We start from the raw sequence: 16,900 nt of genomic DNA on the forward strand, positions 1-16,900 counted from the left end.
CTTTGGGATCTTTAATGAGTTGACTTAGATCATCTATTGAAAAAATGCTCTGCATGTTGTAAAAGAGTATATTTTGCTGAAAGGAGCAAGCTGCGCTTTCTGTAAGTTTTTGTGAAGGGACAGAATTGAAATTCATACTTCCTAGATGAAAAAGATAATGATTACTGTAGGGAGTGTCAAATGGTGAATTTTACACCATGTTTTTGACCCAATGTCACTATACAGATGATGAATAAAAGATAGTTAGAAGTATGCTGATACAGTTTTATGAATATGACAGGTAATTATGAGCTCTCAACAATTATATCACTTTGTCTAACCTAAACTCACTATGTCACTTAAGCCTTAAAGGGCGTGAATTATATATTGAAATATGGGGAAGCTGATAATGCCTCTTACTTATTCTTCCCATTAAATCACTTGTAACTTTGGCAGACTTAATTGTTCAAGCTAATATTTACATGCTCATATTTTGCCTCAGGCTGGATTTGTTTATCTGGGGACAGAAAAAGTTACACGTTTTGTTTTGTTTTTAAATGTAATGTAAATTATATCTATTATTTTAAAAATAATTTTAATTAACCACTGTTATTATCAAATTAAATAGTACTTATTTTAAACCATGTTAGCTCAGTCATTTAAGGAGTGAAGTGAGAGAGAATTATATGGCTTAGTTCATGTTAAAAATCTTGGCAATCTTTTATATTAAATGCTGTAGTATCTCCATACCAGCCATCAGGGTGTTGAAATCTGGGAGCAACGAACTTGAATCCACATAATATTTCTACTTCCTTTGTGAAAATCTATCCAAATGCCAACAAATATAAGTCTTTGGGAAAACTACTATTCATATATCCTCCAAAATGTATTTATTATTTTTTGCAGTAAAACTCTAAGGTTCTGTCATTATGATGCAGTCTATCAAAGCTTCTTACAACTTCATAACAGTGACTAGATTGTTTAAAAAAGCCAGCATGACTGAGCACAGCACATTATATGGCCAAAGCCAATTTTTCCCTGTACTTATTTCTTCCAGGCCTTTCTGACATAGAAACACAATGAGGAGTGATTCTGTTCTGTGCTCTGAATGCCTAGTTCTGTCAGATTTGAACACTGAAGAGACTGGAAGAATAGAGGGAGTATATTTGGCAAGGAATTATGTGAGACTGGCTGCGAAAATGAGTGAGAACTTGTCACTGGTTGTGTGAGAATGGAAATAAGAAGAAGGGAAGGCTGGTATTTATTAGGCAAGAAAATTTGGATTTGGAAGTGGAGTGTAGGGCAAGGGGGAAGATAAGTTTAAAAGAGATGAAGAAGCAGTGGAGAAAAATAGCCTGGAGAAGAGCAGCAATGGATATCAGGGATGCTGGACTCAGACAGTGCTCCCTCAGACAATGAAACTTGAGTTTTGATATAATTGATAGTTGTGCAGAAAGAATGGAGCAAGGCAAAAAAATAAAGAGCAGGCAGGAAAAGGAGCTGACAAGGTGCTGAGAGAATCAGGCTAAGGGCATCCCTCTCCAGGGAAATAGAAAGGAAACCCAAGATTTCTGGGGTTTGCATGACATGCACCTGATACCTGCTGGCAGCCTGTCGCTGTCGTTCATCTGGATTGCTCATCCATCCAGAGGACGACAACCTACTGCTGCTACTGGTTACGCCACATCAGTTCACGTGGTACATATCTGATGCTGTAGCTCTTAAGTTTGCAATTCTGCTGATGAGTATATTCATTTCAATATATTGTTACATAATGGAATTTCTTTCTTAGTTTACTCTTTTTTCAACCTCAGCAATTATACCCTCCCCCCCCAAAATACTAATCAAGTTACACATTAAATGTTCAGTTAAAAGAAGAAAAAATTAGTTTGCCTGTACAACCTTAATTTGGATTCTTGGTGATATACGATGTTACAGTATTTAGTTATGCTGTCATCTAATAATGTCTACTTGTAGAACTGTGTCATCAGCTTTTCAGAAAAAAAGTCACAGTTGTATTTCTTAGCCCGATATTATTATTTGTTCCCTTCAATGAAGCATGAATTTGCTAAATAACTATTTTACATTTCATGTATTCAGTACACAAACACTGTCTTAAACTAATTCTTACACTTTACAAATTTTAAATAATTGACTGCCTATCATAAGATTCCATTTCCCTTCACCAAATTATTTTGATTAATGTCTTAACTTGAATTATTCTCCCAAGTTAAAGCAAAAATTTAGTTAGCATCATGTCACCAAACTCTCTATTATGTTCTGAGTAATCTATACATATTTAATTGGGCTTGTCAGAGATCCCCAAGTAATAGGCATTTGACTATTTAATGCATTCAGTGGAAGCTACTTAATATTTACCACTTTTAACAAAATTCAAATTTGGAAATCCAACTTAAGGCTTGTATGAAGAGCTTTGAAATGAGGTGATAGGATTGTTAGTCAAATACACATCAAAAGGATAAGTAATGTTTAATAAAGCCCACAGGAAAAAATAGCCTAACTATATGTTATATATGTCCATGGACATGAGCTCTTAAAGTAGCTATAATCACTCAGGAGAGACACCTTGGGGTGATTTTCACTAGTTCTGTGAAAATGTCAGCTCGGTGCTCCAGAGCAGTCAAAAGGGTCAAAAAATTAGTAATTAGGATGTAATAGGAAAGGAAAAGAGTACAAAATATCATGACGTATGAACTGATCTGAACTGAACGTCATGAACTGAACTGATGATGCAGCTAAGTCTTGAATACTGCATGGAGACAGCCAGCACAAGCTACAGAAAAGGGTGACAGAGATGATCAGGGTGTGGCACCATTTCCAGGTGGAGCTAAATAACCAATAATTCCAGTTTGGAAAAGAGATGACAGAGAGAGATGTAACAGAGATCAGCAAAAGTACATATGTCATGGAGAACTGAACAGGCAACAACTACTGACATTTTCTGATAACTCAAAGGCAGGAGGTATTCAATACAGTACCAAGTTTAAAATACAAAAAGATAAAAGTTTTTGAAATGTTACTGGATGTTACCAATGTGCTGCCAAGTAACAGACTTGGATACACAAAGGCAGAGGTTATTAATATGTCACTTGATTAATTTGTGGGTCTACAACACAAGGTGCTGTGATGCCTGGGAATATAAAATGTTCAAATAGGGATGAGGATAAGTGCACAAATTCATGGTGGATAGGCCCACTAAACACAATTTCCTTAGATTTCATTTCTGTTTTGTGTGGACACTAGCTTGCCGATTGCCAGAAAGTGAACGGGGAGGGATCACTCTTTACCAGCCCTGTTGTCTAAATGTCGCTGTTGGAGAACAGATACTGCTGTAGATGGGCCTTCAATCTGATAGTCGCAGTGTGCTTATGTGAAACATCATTTTATCCCCTACTGCAACAGAGAATCAATACTGATGTGTTTGGTTTTGGGGGGGGGGGGGGTGTTTGTTTTTTTCAATTAAGCAGTCATTTTGTTTCCTAATGCTTTATTTTGTCAGATTGCAAATAGCATCTATGACTATGAGTTTAGGTATGGAATATTAAAAGTCCTAAATTATACTTACCACTACTTATCACTTCTTCTAGGGCATTTCACTTGAAAACCCTAAGGAATCTCAACATTTAAAATAGCTTGCTTAACAGGAATGAGGCGTCTTCTTGATGCATTACAGTACTAATATTTTGCTATGATCTTAAGTCTATGTTTTTCAATTATAGTAAACTTTAAGGCTCATGAAAATAGGCGTCAATAATGGAAAAGCTGACAAATTATTGATTACAGGAGGATTTCCAGAAGGAACTAGGACAATGCATTTCTGGTATTTTCTTACATCTCTCCACACTACTTGTCTGTCTTTTTTTTTTTTAGTTGAAATGAACATGTGATATGAGTGATTGGATCTTATTTCAATTCCCAGTACATAACCTCCGAAATAAAATTAACTTGCAATTTTAAATAAATCTATTAAACAGTAAGGTTTATGGTTCTCCTAGGAGGTTATAAGAATAAAAAACTAAAAGAAGTCAAAAGACACATATATGCAAATCATTGCTTATTAGAACTGGAAGACTTCATTTGTATTAAATTGCCACTGACTTTATTTTAATAGTGATGTACTTTTAAAGAAAATTCCTTTCATGCTTGCTAACAACATTGTGTTAGCAATGCTAATGTCTTAGTCTTCTTTACTAAACTTGAATAAAATTAAAGATTGCTACTCAAAAAAAAAAAATTGTTGGAAACTTGTAGCTTTGTGAGCTTTATTTTATCTCTGAATTTAGCAATTCCTGGCTATAGCCCCACAGACTCAATATGTTGTGAGAGCTTAGCTGGTTTCCTTCCGTATCATAAAAGGTTTTAAAATCCAAAAAATGAAACTGTTAACATTTAATGTGCTATGTGTTGGCAACTGAACCCTACCAAACAGAATTCTACAATAAAAAAGTTAAAATTAAATTGAGCACCCTGCATTATAATGAGGAAAGAACAGTTTTAATAATGCTGTTTTCTCCTAACTTCCGTTGTGAAATAAGGCCAGCCTAAAAAAATAACACAATGATGGTCCAAATACGGAAAAAGAAAGAATACAAACAACTAGGAATTTTTACATTGCTTACACAATCTGTTGTGAAGTAATTCAAATAAATAAAACCAGATTTGGATCAATCTTCTACCTCCCACTGTTAGTGTTAACTTTTCCACCAATTATTTATTGTACCTTTCYGTAGAAATCTTGCCTCATTGCAGTTGAGGATATATTGTTTAACAATTCTAACTTTCAATTTTTTCATCTAGAAAAGTCATCTATGAATATCTGCTGCTCTTACTACCAGTTAGAATGCTTACCCAGTGGCATTGAGTGATTTTGTTATCTAGCCTGTGATTGAATTATCTACTGTATCATGCTCAGGCAAAGCTGCGCTACTACTTACATTTTCTATTGCCTTTCCTCTGCTATTGTGTGTCTGATTCTCATTCTAAATTAATTATTCTTGTCCATCTAGACCTCGTAGCTGCTGCTTTCATTTATCATAGAGCCTAGTTTTGGCTTACAGGTAAATAGACAGAAAAATGTATGTTTTGCCCCATTAATAAAAAAAATACAGCTTAAGGAGCAGATCTGCTAAATAAGATGTTACATTAGCAGTTAGTTGTCTTTCAGAGTAGACCCACATTTGAGAATTATGTAGTCTGCTGTGTGGGGTTTGCACTGATGGCTCCTGACATCAACTAGACTATCAAATGCATCACTGTAATAACCATTGCAATTAGAAGACTGGACTTGCAAAGCAATGGGGAGTCATTTTACCACTCAGGATACCCCTTTGCCCAGCATGTTTTCCACCCTCCTCTTCATACTCAAGAATGTGTTTTGTGGTACTTCTGAAAAAACGAGGCAGAAAACACCTCGCGTGATTTTCCATGCTACTACTGTACAAAACATGTTAAAGAGTGGCTACTTCTATTTAAGAGCTCTCTAAACTCACTAATTTGTATTGAATATGCAGAATATGACACAGAAGTTTCATCTGTTGAACCGTCTAATATAATATCAAGTAACTGTCATTTTGAACATTTCAAGGAAATATGTGTACCTCACTGCTGCAGACATTAGTGTTAATTAGCAAAGTTTTTCACATAATTCATTGAAAAATATTGATACAGAATTTTTTTATAGGAAAGATAATTATTAAAGACAGATGACAAAATAAAAATAGGAAAATATTATAGAAGGCATATTAAAGAATTGTTTGTTTACTGAGTTTGAGCATTTGAAACTAGGAGAAACCATGAGATTATCTTGCTTTTTCATATTGTACATCATTATATTTCACCTCATTTCCCCATATGAATGTCAATAATTTTTGTTCAATTTTTATATATATATATATATAAGAATTACACGGTAATATTCACCTTTTTGACATTTTAAGGAGATTTTCTACATAAGTATGATGAAAAATTAAGGTAATTGACAAAATAACTCCCATAAGATACTTTTTTTTTTTTGGTTAAAAATTATAAAAAATGTTAAAATTATAAAAATTGCTTTGTATTTATTTTAATCATGATACCTCTAAAGCTGTACCTGCTGTCTCTGAAAGTGATCCAATTCCAAATAAATTACTATGGATCAATCCGTAAAGAATATATATCCATCTTTGACATTTTTGTTACAGCATGCTAAATGAGCTGCTGCATGTTTTTAAATTCATTTGAAGAATTAATGCATCATAAAATAAGGCTTCAGTGTTTATTTTCAGTCTGACTCTCAATTGTTTTGCAAAAATAGTTGAGCTGACCTTGACTGTATTTTTCAGAATGGCACTTTAGAAACTGTTTCTAAATAGCAACCTTGTATGTTCTCTTTATCCCATCCTATGACAGAGGACAGCCGGTCTCTGTCATAGCACTAGAGAAGCAGGAATGGAGACAGGATTTACCAGATGGACTGATCCCATTAGACAGAAATTCTTTCTTCTATTTCCAGGGAGGAGAAACATGAATGATAAGACAAGATGCTGTGTTAGAACAATCATTCAGTAAAGCTAGGTGGTCTTCATAATTATCTTTTGTTATTTGTAATTTTTCTTCTTCTTAAGTAGCTAGTTCCTATTGTACCTAAGTACTGTTTGGCCATAGAGAAGGTGGGAAGTCAGGAGGATATTTGAAGATGAGTCTGTTGCAACAAGTGTTTCATATTACTTTTAAGGACTAATGGACTACATGAAGCACAGTGTGTATGACCAGAACAGTGATTCCCTGAGTACATTTTAATTATTCTTTTCCTTTCCGTTACTTATACTAACTTTCATTTAGTTTTACACTACTTGATTTATATTTACTAAATCAAGAGACAAAATAGGTTTATACTGATCTGTTGCTGATGCGTTTGTTACATCAACATCTGTTGATGTCACATTTTTATTTTTCAAGTTCTTGCTATTCTGAGCCAATTCAATGTGCAATCAGGGTCCAGCTATGCAATTGGTAGTATTAGCATTCAGCRGCCCATGAGACTGAGTGTTATCAAGGTGTTTAAAGAGCCATTTCAGTCCATGATCTTAATGACTTCATCTTAATGACCTCATCTTAATGACCTGAACGACATCGGACGGTAAATAGGTGATTATGATGATCTCAGTCCAGGACTGAGACCATACAAGAAGTGCAGTCATGATTGGAATTACCTAATGTCCTGAATGCTATTCCAAGCAAAGAGTCCAAAGATCAAAAGGACAAGAAGTTTGAACTTCTTCTCTTGAGCTTGAATTATCTCTTCAGCTGGGTTACAGAGGGTATGTTAGTTAGATCACAGTACCACTTGTGTTATACCAATGAGTAAAGATCTTCATACATAAGTGCTCTGACTTGAGGAAAGCTTGTTAAAGTATGTTCCAATTTTCTGTTATCCTACCATCCGGCAAGACTGAAAGGGGTGAAAACTACTAAATGTTTTGAAATTTGCTGAGCTTTAYGACACATTTTGTTGATACTTAGATTTGAATGACTAATTTGACTTAAATATCTAGCTAAATGCTAAAAATTTATCTTCATTCTGCTCTCTGAAGCAGTTTGCAGCTGTCAATCAACATAGCAGTCACTCCTATCTATCGGTCTCTGTGGCATGATGCGTGTCTCAGAACAAGGTTGGATGGTCACTGACAGCTCAGTGTAGTCTGAGCATTCACAGTGTGTTCAAGGAGTAGCAACAGTCTCATATCATGTACACTCAGAGAAGATGAGTAACTCGTCTGTTGTACCAAGCTGATTGTGAGCTGGTTAGTATTTTAAGCAAAAGGAAAATCTGTGGTTTGTATTCATGTTTCTGCACTGGGGAAAAATTCCTTCAAATTTCATAGTAGGTACCCTTTATATTTGATATTTGTACTTGTTCTTTAACATATTGCTGAGAAGCAAAAATAATTCTTGAGGGAATAAAAGGCAGTATTATGGTCTAAAATAAAATAATAGAAGTATTTTGTTTGGGTTTTTTTTTTCCCTCTGGATTCTTGATATTGCAGGCAGCATTGATTTAGTACATAATTTATTCAATCCACCCCTCTGAAACAAATGTGAAATATGCTGAGAAAAAGAATTGCTTCCTTTAGTGTATTTTTAAAGGTATTGAACTGAATGCTTGACAGAATGCTTTATAATCAAATGAGTGACAAATTTGCTGTTTTGGTACTTAGTTATCTTAAATTGTCTTTTTTTTTTTCAACTGCAAGGTTTTCCCTGGGAAAGTCAGGCAGAGAGAGTTCTCAAATCRTATGTGAGATGGCTCAGAATAATGTTATTAACATTGAGTGAGACCAATATTTTAGGTAAAGCAGCTACTCCTTTTCCCCCAAAGGACAAAACCAGAAACTAACAACAAAGGGAAATTAGTTTTATGTATCTGCCCTTACAGCCACTACCATAATAAATTCTGGTACCTGTGAAAGTCATAGGGAAAACCACACTCAAGTGAGGCATAGCATAGCCAGAAGAACCAAAACAGCTTCATTAACTGCTTGTCCTTTTGCTATTTTCGGGTTTCTGAAATAAAGTTTTCATCAGGCTAATGCTGTATTGCAGTGATTAAAGACAGTGGTATATACTGGATCTTCTGGCAGAAGCTAGGATATGACAACAATTCTTTCTTGGCACCCTTAGAGCAGAAACTTCAGGAAATTATATGAGTCAAGTTTTACTCTGTCAGTAAGCCCAGAGATATCTGCTGGAGCCCACACCATAGTTGGAGAAGTTGCATGAGGGGAAATGTACTGGTGTGGTGCATTTTTTGAAAACCGTTTGCTGGCTGGCTTCTGTGGCTCCCTGGCAGTATTAAAGGCTGCTTCCCGCTTCCCCTCTGCCCAAAAGGCTCTTTGGGAGATTTGTGGTAAGTATTGCCTCTCCCAGGGGGTTGGTCTTTGGGCAGCTTTCATACCCTGAGCTCAGAGGCAGAAGAGAAATGCTAGGTGACCTGTCAGTGTTGTTTTTAGGATCTTGTTTCTGATACCTAGCTTCACAGGATGCTGGCCTTAATCTGGAGCAGCAGTGCAAGGGCGATTGCAGTAGTCTCCATAATCAGATATTGAATACTGAATCTGAAGAGAGCAAAGAACCCATGAAAAGAATTGCCTTCCAATGAAAATAATTGCTTACACAGTTTGTAACTACATATACAGTGTTGTTGCTAGATATGGCTCACCTTGACCAGTTTCACTTGCAAAGCCTCACCTCATAGGGTCAGGAGTATGTTGTTTTAACAAGTAATATAAACTTCATCTTTATCTTAAACTAATGGGAAAAAAGGCCTGTTTTCAGGTAATAAAGTTCATGTTTTCTTCTAAGTGTTAACATATGAAATGCTTAAGTTAATAAGATCACAGAAATCCGTGCAGAAGTAACATTAAGTTAGAATTAAAAAAARAAAAAGAAAAGAAAAGAAAAGAAAGCAGAGCATTTGGAAAAATTCATCCTTGAACTTCAGAGATAAGATATTCCCTTTCAGAGCCACACTTGCCATAAGTCAGTTTTACGGCACGCTTATATTGAKTATATCCTTTTATGAAGTTGCTTGTATGCTGTAATACTGTGTTATCAAATTCTAATGTTTCTGTTAACAGCACACTTTACTTGTCAGAAAAGCTCTACTGAAAAGTTCTTGACAGATATTTTCTATGCATGCTTTTAAATTCTGATTGCTGTGTTATCTCTATGTTCTCGGCCACTAATATGCATCTGATCTTTTACTCTTGTCTCTATATCACCAGGCCTCCTGAACCTGTTTACAGCACTGTGAACAAACTGTGTGATAAACCACCTTCTCCTAGGCACTATTCCCCTGTCGAGTGTGACAAAAGCTTCCTTCTTACAGCTCCCTATCCCCACTACCACGTAGGCCTGCTCCCTGACTCTGAGATCACCAGGTACTGCATGCGCTTCTTCCTCACCTCCTCTGTTAGCGTGCGTGAACGTCACTAGATTTATCTCATAGCGCACATCCTCACTTAGAGATCTTCCTTTTCTAAAGCTTGTGCTTGTTTTTAACCATGCTTTCACTTCTGCACCACTGGAATATATATGCTGCCTCAGTATATAATTTTTGGTCATCCAAAATCCAGTGATGAATGCAGGCAATGTTTTGATCCATAGGTATGGTGCTCTAAAATAGGTCACATCATATGTATTGCATTTTACAACTTAATTCAGTATTTGTTTCTCTGGAAGTATGGAAAATGACTAAGACTTCACTGAAAGCTGTAGTAACTCGGTTTGATTCAATCACTTTATTTCTGTTTTGTTCATACTTGTTCACTGGACATCTTTGGATTTACAGGGTAGCTTTCTAAGCCATTCAGAAGAAATTGAGCAAAAAATAATCACCTCCCTCACCAAGTCATGGTTGAGAGTACATCTAAAATTTAGCTTTCCCTAAACTAGCTGTGCTCTAAGAGGACAGTTAGTAAAACCTAAGATGATGAACATTTCCATAACTGAAGTCATGAAAGACATGGCCATAAAATGTCTGTGATTTACCTCCTGAGAAATATTTGATCAAGGAAAACGTACTATCTAAAACTGAATGCTAGTATAACCGAGCTATACTTCAGTAGTCTATTGTGATAGTAGTAAACTATTAGCACACAGGACTTGAGAGACAGAGGAAGAGTTATCCCCAAGTTTGCAACAAGGCGTTTAGTGCTTCCATTTTTGTGTGTGCTTCCTTTGTCAGAATACTTCACGAGGGAGAAAAACTGTTGTCTTTCATATTCAATAGCAGGTGAAAAGTAATTGTATTTGGAGCTTTGATCATAGACGTTTACCACAGAAAACACTTTAAAAAGAAGAGTACTATGGGAAATGAGAGAAGTGTGTAAGTGGAAAGAAAAAGGTAAATTAACGTAGGATACAATACCAGGCAAGAAACCTCAGGGATTAGAAAAACAGGTGTGAAAGGCATTGCAGTGCTATGAAATAGAAAGCTAAATTAAAAAAGCAATAAGCCAAATACTAATGAAGAATTCAACAGATGTGGCAAGACCATATAGGTGCTGTCAGTTTATTAGAATGTGTGTCAGTTTATTAGAAAGTGTGTGGCTTCTAAAATTTGTTAAAATGCTTAATCACTGGACAATGCGATTAGTCTAGCTATTCAGGACAGTGAATATGAGTGAAAAACACTGACACATGAAGCATTTTTTAAAGGTATGAATAACTCCAGACACAGCAGGCACTAATGAATCTGTCCATAATATTTGAATGTCTCTGCAATTACAGCCTTAAAGGAAATAACTAGCCAAAAAGCAATAAAATGACTTCAGATCTTTAAGTACAGAGCATACATAATTTATCTTTAATCATCACAATGTTTCTGTGTGTTTRGAGACAGAAGACAGAAAAGATCATTATAAAAAAATCCCTTATTCAACTCTCACTTTTAGAAAGGTCCCATTAGAAAGAGAGGAACCAACCTGAACCAGAGAGCAGAACAAGTGGGTTTTAGGGAATCTGGCCATGGGCAATTCTAGGAGAATTTGTGGCTCTAAGGGAATTTGTGGTGTGTATTCAGAACATTGATAATTAGACTGTGGCTTGCTAACCATAGACATGTGCAATCCCTTGCTGAATAAATGGTCAAAAAAGAATGATAATCTCTAAGGACAGGACTATCAGGTTAAGGGACAGGGTGGGGAAAAGGAGTGATCTGTTAAGGGTACCTCCTGCAGACCAGCTACTGAGATACCAATAACCAGTGGAGCCTTAGAGAGTTAGTAGAACTAGGCCATTTTTGCCACCTGAAGGTATAATTCTCTACCTCCTTTTGCTTTACTGTATGATTTATTGAATACTTGGTCATCAGACATTTGATGACCTGACATCAGAATTTAAAAAGCTGTTTTTTGTTCTGCTGGGCATCAGTTAAGGGTTCTCTTTAAAGACAAGGTATTATTTCTCTTCATTTCAGACTGGGGTAAAATCAAGCTCTAGTCCCTGTATATTTTACCAGTTCATTTGTTTCAATGGGCCAGCAAAAACTGTGAAGAGAATATAAAAGATGAGGAAAAACTTAACTCATGGTTGAATGCTGTGCACTGTTCTCTCCTCCACGCTGCGATCATAGCAACTGATTGCTATAATCTGTGCTTTCTTCCCACTGTGAAATAACATTCAGACAGCAAACTTGACGGTTTTCAATATTGTCAAGTACTGTCATCTTTTCCATGGGACTCTTTGAATAGCTGACTGTGGAGGAAGATATTTGAAACACTTTTCACCAAATACCTTTGGTGAAGAAAGTGACAGCTTTACAAAATATACCAGGATCAGATTTCCAAATGGACTCAGTATTTGCAGTTTGKCAACAGATTTTAGAAAAGCATTAATCCCATTTAAGCCCTGAAACAAGTAGCCAGTTTTTCAGAAGTATTCATTGCACTCAGCTCTAAATTTCACAATGGCAACATCTCTCAGGGCTGCATTGGTTTGAATATCCATCCCTGAATCTCAAGTTGCTTTGCTGAGCACTTTGGAACAGCTACTCCGTAAGAAGAGCTTGTCCTAAATCCAGAGCTGTGATACTGCTGTCTCTATTTCTTGGAAACTCATGCTACAGAGAAATCTTCCAAATATTGATCAAGTATTTTGAAAGGTCTCCCTTTTTTCATTTGAATTCCTCAAAGCACTGTTCCTCCAAGTTATAAACTTCCTTGCTCTCCAGTCAAATATAAAATGATCCCTGTCCTCCCACAGGCTTCCTAGAAAGGACTTTTTTCATCATAATTTGTCAGTCTCAGATCTGGGGAGGAGGGGGCAGGGGTCTGCTTATTTTGGTAACTGCCGTCATTGTAGTATCTACGTGCTCCAGTATTGAGAACCTGCTGGTGAACTGCAAGAAATTTGGATTAACAAATGGCTCTTCCAGAGGAAGAGGAAAGTGGATGCCATGTTCTCCTCCCAACTGAAATGCTTGTGAGACAGCCAACACCCTTCAAATTGCTGCTCCAGACAATTTGTCAGCTAGACGTCAGATGATGGCTTTGTCAAGGCTCATTAACTTAATAGGCAAAGAGAATTCATAGGCCAAAGCCCTATTTGTCTATAATAAATTCAAGTTTATAACCCTTGCTTTTATGATGGTCTGTCTCCGCTTCTGAGAGGTTTGGAAGTCTAGGACAATATCCTCCTATTTTAAGATAAAAGTAATTTGTTTCTACATTGAATTATTTCATGTGAATTGATATTAACAGGGCTATGTCTGTGTACAACAGCTGAAAATCTGTCTCTCTGAAGGCAAGAGCTCTGTGCAGAAAGTAAAGACAGAATTTGGGAGTAGTAGGTTTTCCTTAGAGAACGCCAAGTGGGAAAAGATGCAAGCTATTCATATCCTGGCCTCTGCCATTAATGACAATTAAGTTATGATTAGAGGATTACTGGCAGCAAAATAAAATTGAAGCTCACAGATATAACACTCTTTCTACAAACAAGAAACTTTGTTGCTGAGTTATGTAACAAGAAATGTGTTCCCAACCTTTGTGCTGAGAATATTAGTCACATTCACCATTGCATAGATTTGTATTTCAAAAATGCATCAGTTCTGTCCCGAGCTCTGTATTTGTGGTTTCCCTGCCTTCACTGAAATCTTTTTGGCACTCTAATTGCCAGCACAGTTTTTTCTGTCCTGACTGCTGAAAGGGCAGTCCCAGTATTGTTGATTTGCGACACCTCTTTTCATAGGTATTTGTTTTTTATTAAAAGCTTTGATCACAAAGCTGTGTGATTCCATCCATAATTTTGATTTCATATAGGTGGAGGAACTAAGGGTAGGGTTTTAGACTTCATAGTCACGGGAGAAAAGTTTGGGAATGTGACCCCTTCCAAGAAAGTACAAATATGTTAAATCTTGTTCAACTTAAGTCTAGCTGTTGTGAATTTGCAGGTCTTCCCTGTGGTGTTTGGGTGCCTGGGTTGGGAATATTTGACTTGGTTTTTAAACCAAGATTAGTGTCTTGAAGCCAGCCCAAGTCCTGGCTGAGACTGTGATCTGCAATCTCAGGCAAGGTAGTTAATTATTTTGTGYTTTGTTTTCCCAGTCTATGAAATGGGTTTCATAATGATCTGATAGAGCTACTCTAAAAACTAATTAGATCTGAGACATTTGCATACTATTATTAAAAGCAGTTTGTGTTATTATTTTTTTTTCTGAATGATTTTAAGGTATTTGATGAACGAGGTTAATGAGGTCATTTCTTGGGCTCATCACTACTTTTTTACCAGTGGGGATTAGAAAGAGAAGATAATACTGTCACAGGGCTTTAGAGCAAAATCTCTTGAGGAAAACAGCGTGATATTTTAATACATATTCAGCAGTAACTTAGCATTGTGTAAATCTAAAGAACGAGACAAATAAAATTGCTGAAAAATATAAGTGCTGAAATATATATGATACATATGGGTAAGGAATCTATTACTTCCAGAATTTTGATAATTGATACATGGGGCTGCTTGTGGATGAACTCCCACAACTCCCACGCAAGCACAGGAGGGGCCCTGCAATCCAGTAGGCATGTCTGCGATGCTAAGCACTATTACTTATAATCATCTCACTTRATTTTAGGGATCCCTGGGATCCCTCCAGAGGCAATGAAGTGGCTAGAGTGGGAAAGTGCCGATCTCTTTCCGCTCTTCCTACCAGGAAGCTAAGGTAACTGCCCTTCTAAAAGCAATAGGTGTGAATGGTGGACCTCTCTGGTACTTATTTTTATAGTGTCATTTCTCATTTTTTAATATCTGTGCTGCTTTTTTGCTTCACAATACCCTGTCGGAAACAAGCTTATTGTCAAAATGATGCATATAACTGTACTTGTGTGTGGCAAGGGTGCCTTCCAGTGAAGCTCCTATCATCGTTATTGAAATTCACATTGTGCAGGAGTACCCTTCTTCCCCTTTTCAATCCCACTTGTTTGCTATGATAATTATATCTCCAAAAACACATCTAGCCATATTTCAAGCTTTTTGAAATGCCTGACAACCTGAAGATGGGACCTATCAAGCAGGCAGTAAAAAAAGTGGAGTTTGTGAAATTCAGTCTGCAACCTGCCCTAGATAAACACAACTGCCTTTCTTGAATTTAAAATTAACCTTCTCCTTTTAATCACATTCATTTACTTATTTTATGAGAAGATTTCAAATGGTGATTACAAAATTGGAAATGATTCTGGTTGGGGCAAATGAGTCAAAATATTTAAACCCAGAAATGGGGCAGATTTGTAATTTTCCTTGTTGTAATACCTTGGAAACAGTTTTTGGATAGATCTGCATCTTACAGAATCCAAGTGGAGACAAATGGAGTGTATATGGTGAACTAGTACTGCTAAATAGCAGTGTTCAATGACATAGCAATTCTTTTTGTGCATTTTGAACAGCAAAATAAGCAACACTGAGATTTAACTTATTCAGTGTCAGTGGAAACAAATGAATGCTATAGTGACAAAGAAAGAACATCTTTAGAAAATAAAAAGTATGTGTTTGAAATAAATCTCAGTAAAATAGTTCTCTAAAACCATAAGGTGCATTGTCAAAATGAATACCATGACTTCTCTTTTTGAGAAGTGACTTTGGGGCTTATCTATACGTGTTTAGGCATTCAGAGAGAGAGGCACACTCAGGAGCATATATCAATACCAGAGCRATTTAAGAGCTTAGGCTAGTCATCACAGAGGTTGGCCTGGATACCTGTGTTCACACTGATGGGTACTGAGTCCTCTTGCGATTGCTGATTTCAGTGGGAATTAGACATGTAAGTACAATGGCCCGAAACTGCATCTTCAGAATTTCAAGTACCTGTTTCACTCTGACACCTAGACATTTCTAAAAATTGGCTTGGAAGCCTTGACTCACAAGCGGGAACAGCATACATTGCAGTGGCTGAAAAGATGCAGTCCGGATACATCCGGCTACCTCATTATATTTGGATGGGTTACGCTGCTTCTGACACAGCTCCAGAACTGCAACATTTATTTCGTGGTTTTATGTTAAAAGGCAAAACAAAATAGCGTGAACTGTGTTGATTAACTCTCCACAACTGGGCTGCCTCAGTGTAGATTGTCGCTGCTTGTGAATCAGACCCCTGAGATCCCTAAATTATTAAGGATCTTTGGAAATGTTACAAATTCATTCGGTTTTATCGTTTTTGTCATAGCTTTATCTTTTTTTAATTACCGAATTAAAAAATTGGAACAGTTTCATATGATTTCTTTTTTAAACCTGACTCAAGTGTTCACTTTTCTTAAAGTAAATGATTCATGATAAAACTGCTATAGTTAACCAAAGAAAAATGATACTGCCTTTCAGCCTCAGCCTTCATATTGTTTTGCATGGATGAATCTCTGACCTAATAAGGACAAACATTATAAACATTCAGACAGACACTCTTATGCTCTTTCTTTTAATGAGGAGTTTTCTATTTTGAACACTATTAATTAAAGTGATTATGAAGATGCACCTTTTAAAAAATCAGAGAGATGACTGCAGGAGAATCGTAACCTGTAAAGGCACCGGATCTTCAGACTTCAAGTGTTTAATTAGGGGAAGCTACAGCAGCCTTTCAGTTTAAGGTGGGATGCTTCTGGTTAGAGCTGCTGGACTTTAATTCCAGCTGTGCTGCTGACTAATTTTATTCAGTAAATCACATAATTCTATTTGTTTTGCTTTATCTATGAGTAAAATAATTTCCTTACCCAGTTACATTGAGAAGRATAACTAACATCATTAAGTGGAATGAATGGAAATTTTTAGTATGAAAAATTAAGTCATTTACATTTCTTCATTTGGGGAATGTTTCATATTGTAGGGATATATGGTTTGACTTTTAGAGTGTTTCCTTGTGCTATGTATCTACTTTTGTTCA

The 16,900-nt window shown here is 36.3% G+C and overlaps 1 protein-coding gene across 1 annotated transcript in view; it reads left to right on the forward strand.

The window, feature by feature from the left end:
* The window catches only part of DLG2 (discs large MAGUK scaffold protein 2), a 646,550-nt gene that overhangs the window by 365,000 nt on the left and 264,650 nt on the right, over window positions 1–16,900 (forward strand). Inside the window, exon 10 of the mRNA XM_026069322.1 lies at window positions 9,765–9,920. Within this exon, the coding sequence (XP_025925107.1) occupies window positions 9,765–9,920 (156 nt within the window). The remainder of the gene's footprint in view (window positions 1–9,764; window positions 9,921–16,900) is intronic.

The sequence above is a fragment of the Apteryx rowi genome, unplaced genomic scaffold (genome assembly GCF_003343035.1).
Source record: "Apteryx rowi isolate R43461 unplaced genomic scaffold, aptRow1 scaffold_291, whole genome shotgun sequence".
In the NCBI taxonomy this organism is placed as follows: Eukaryota; Metazoa; Chordata; class Aves; order Apterygiformes; family Apterygidae; genus Apteryx; species Apteryx rowi.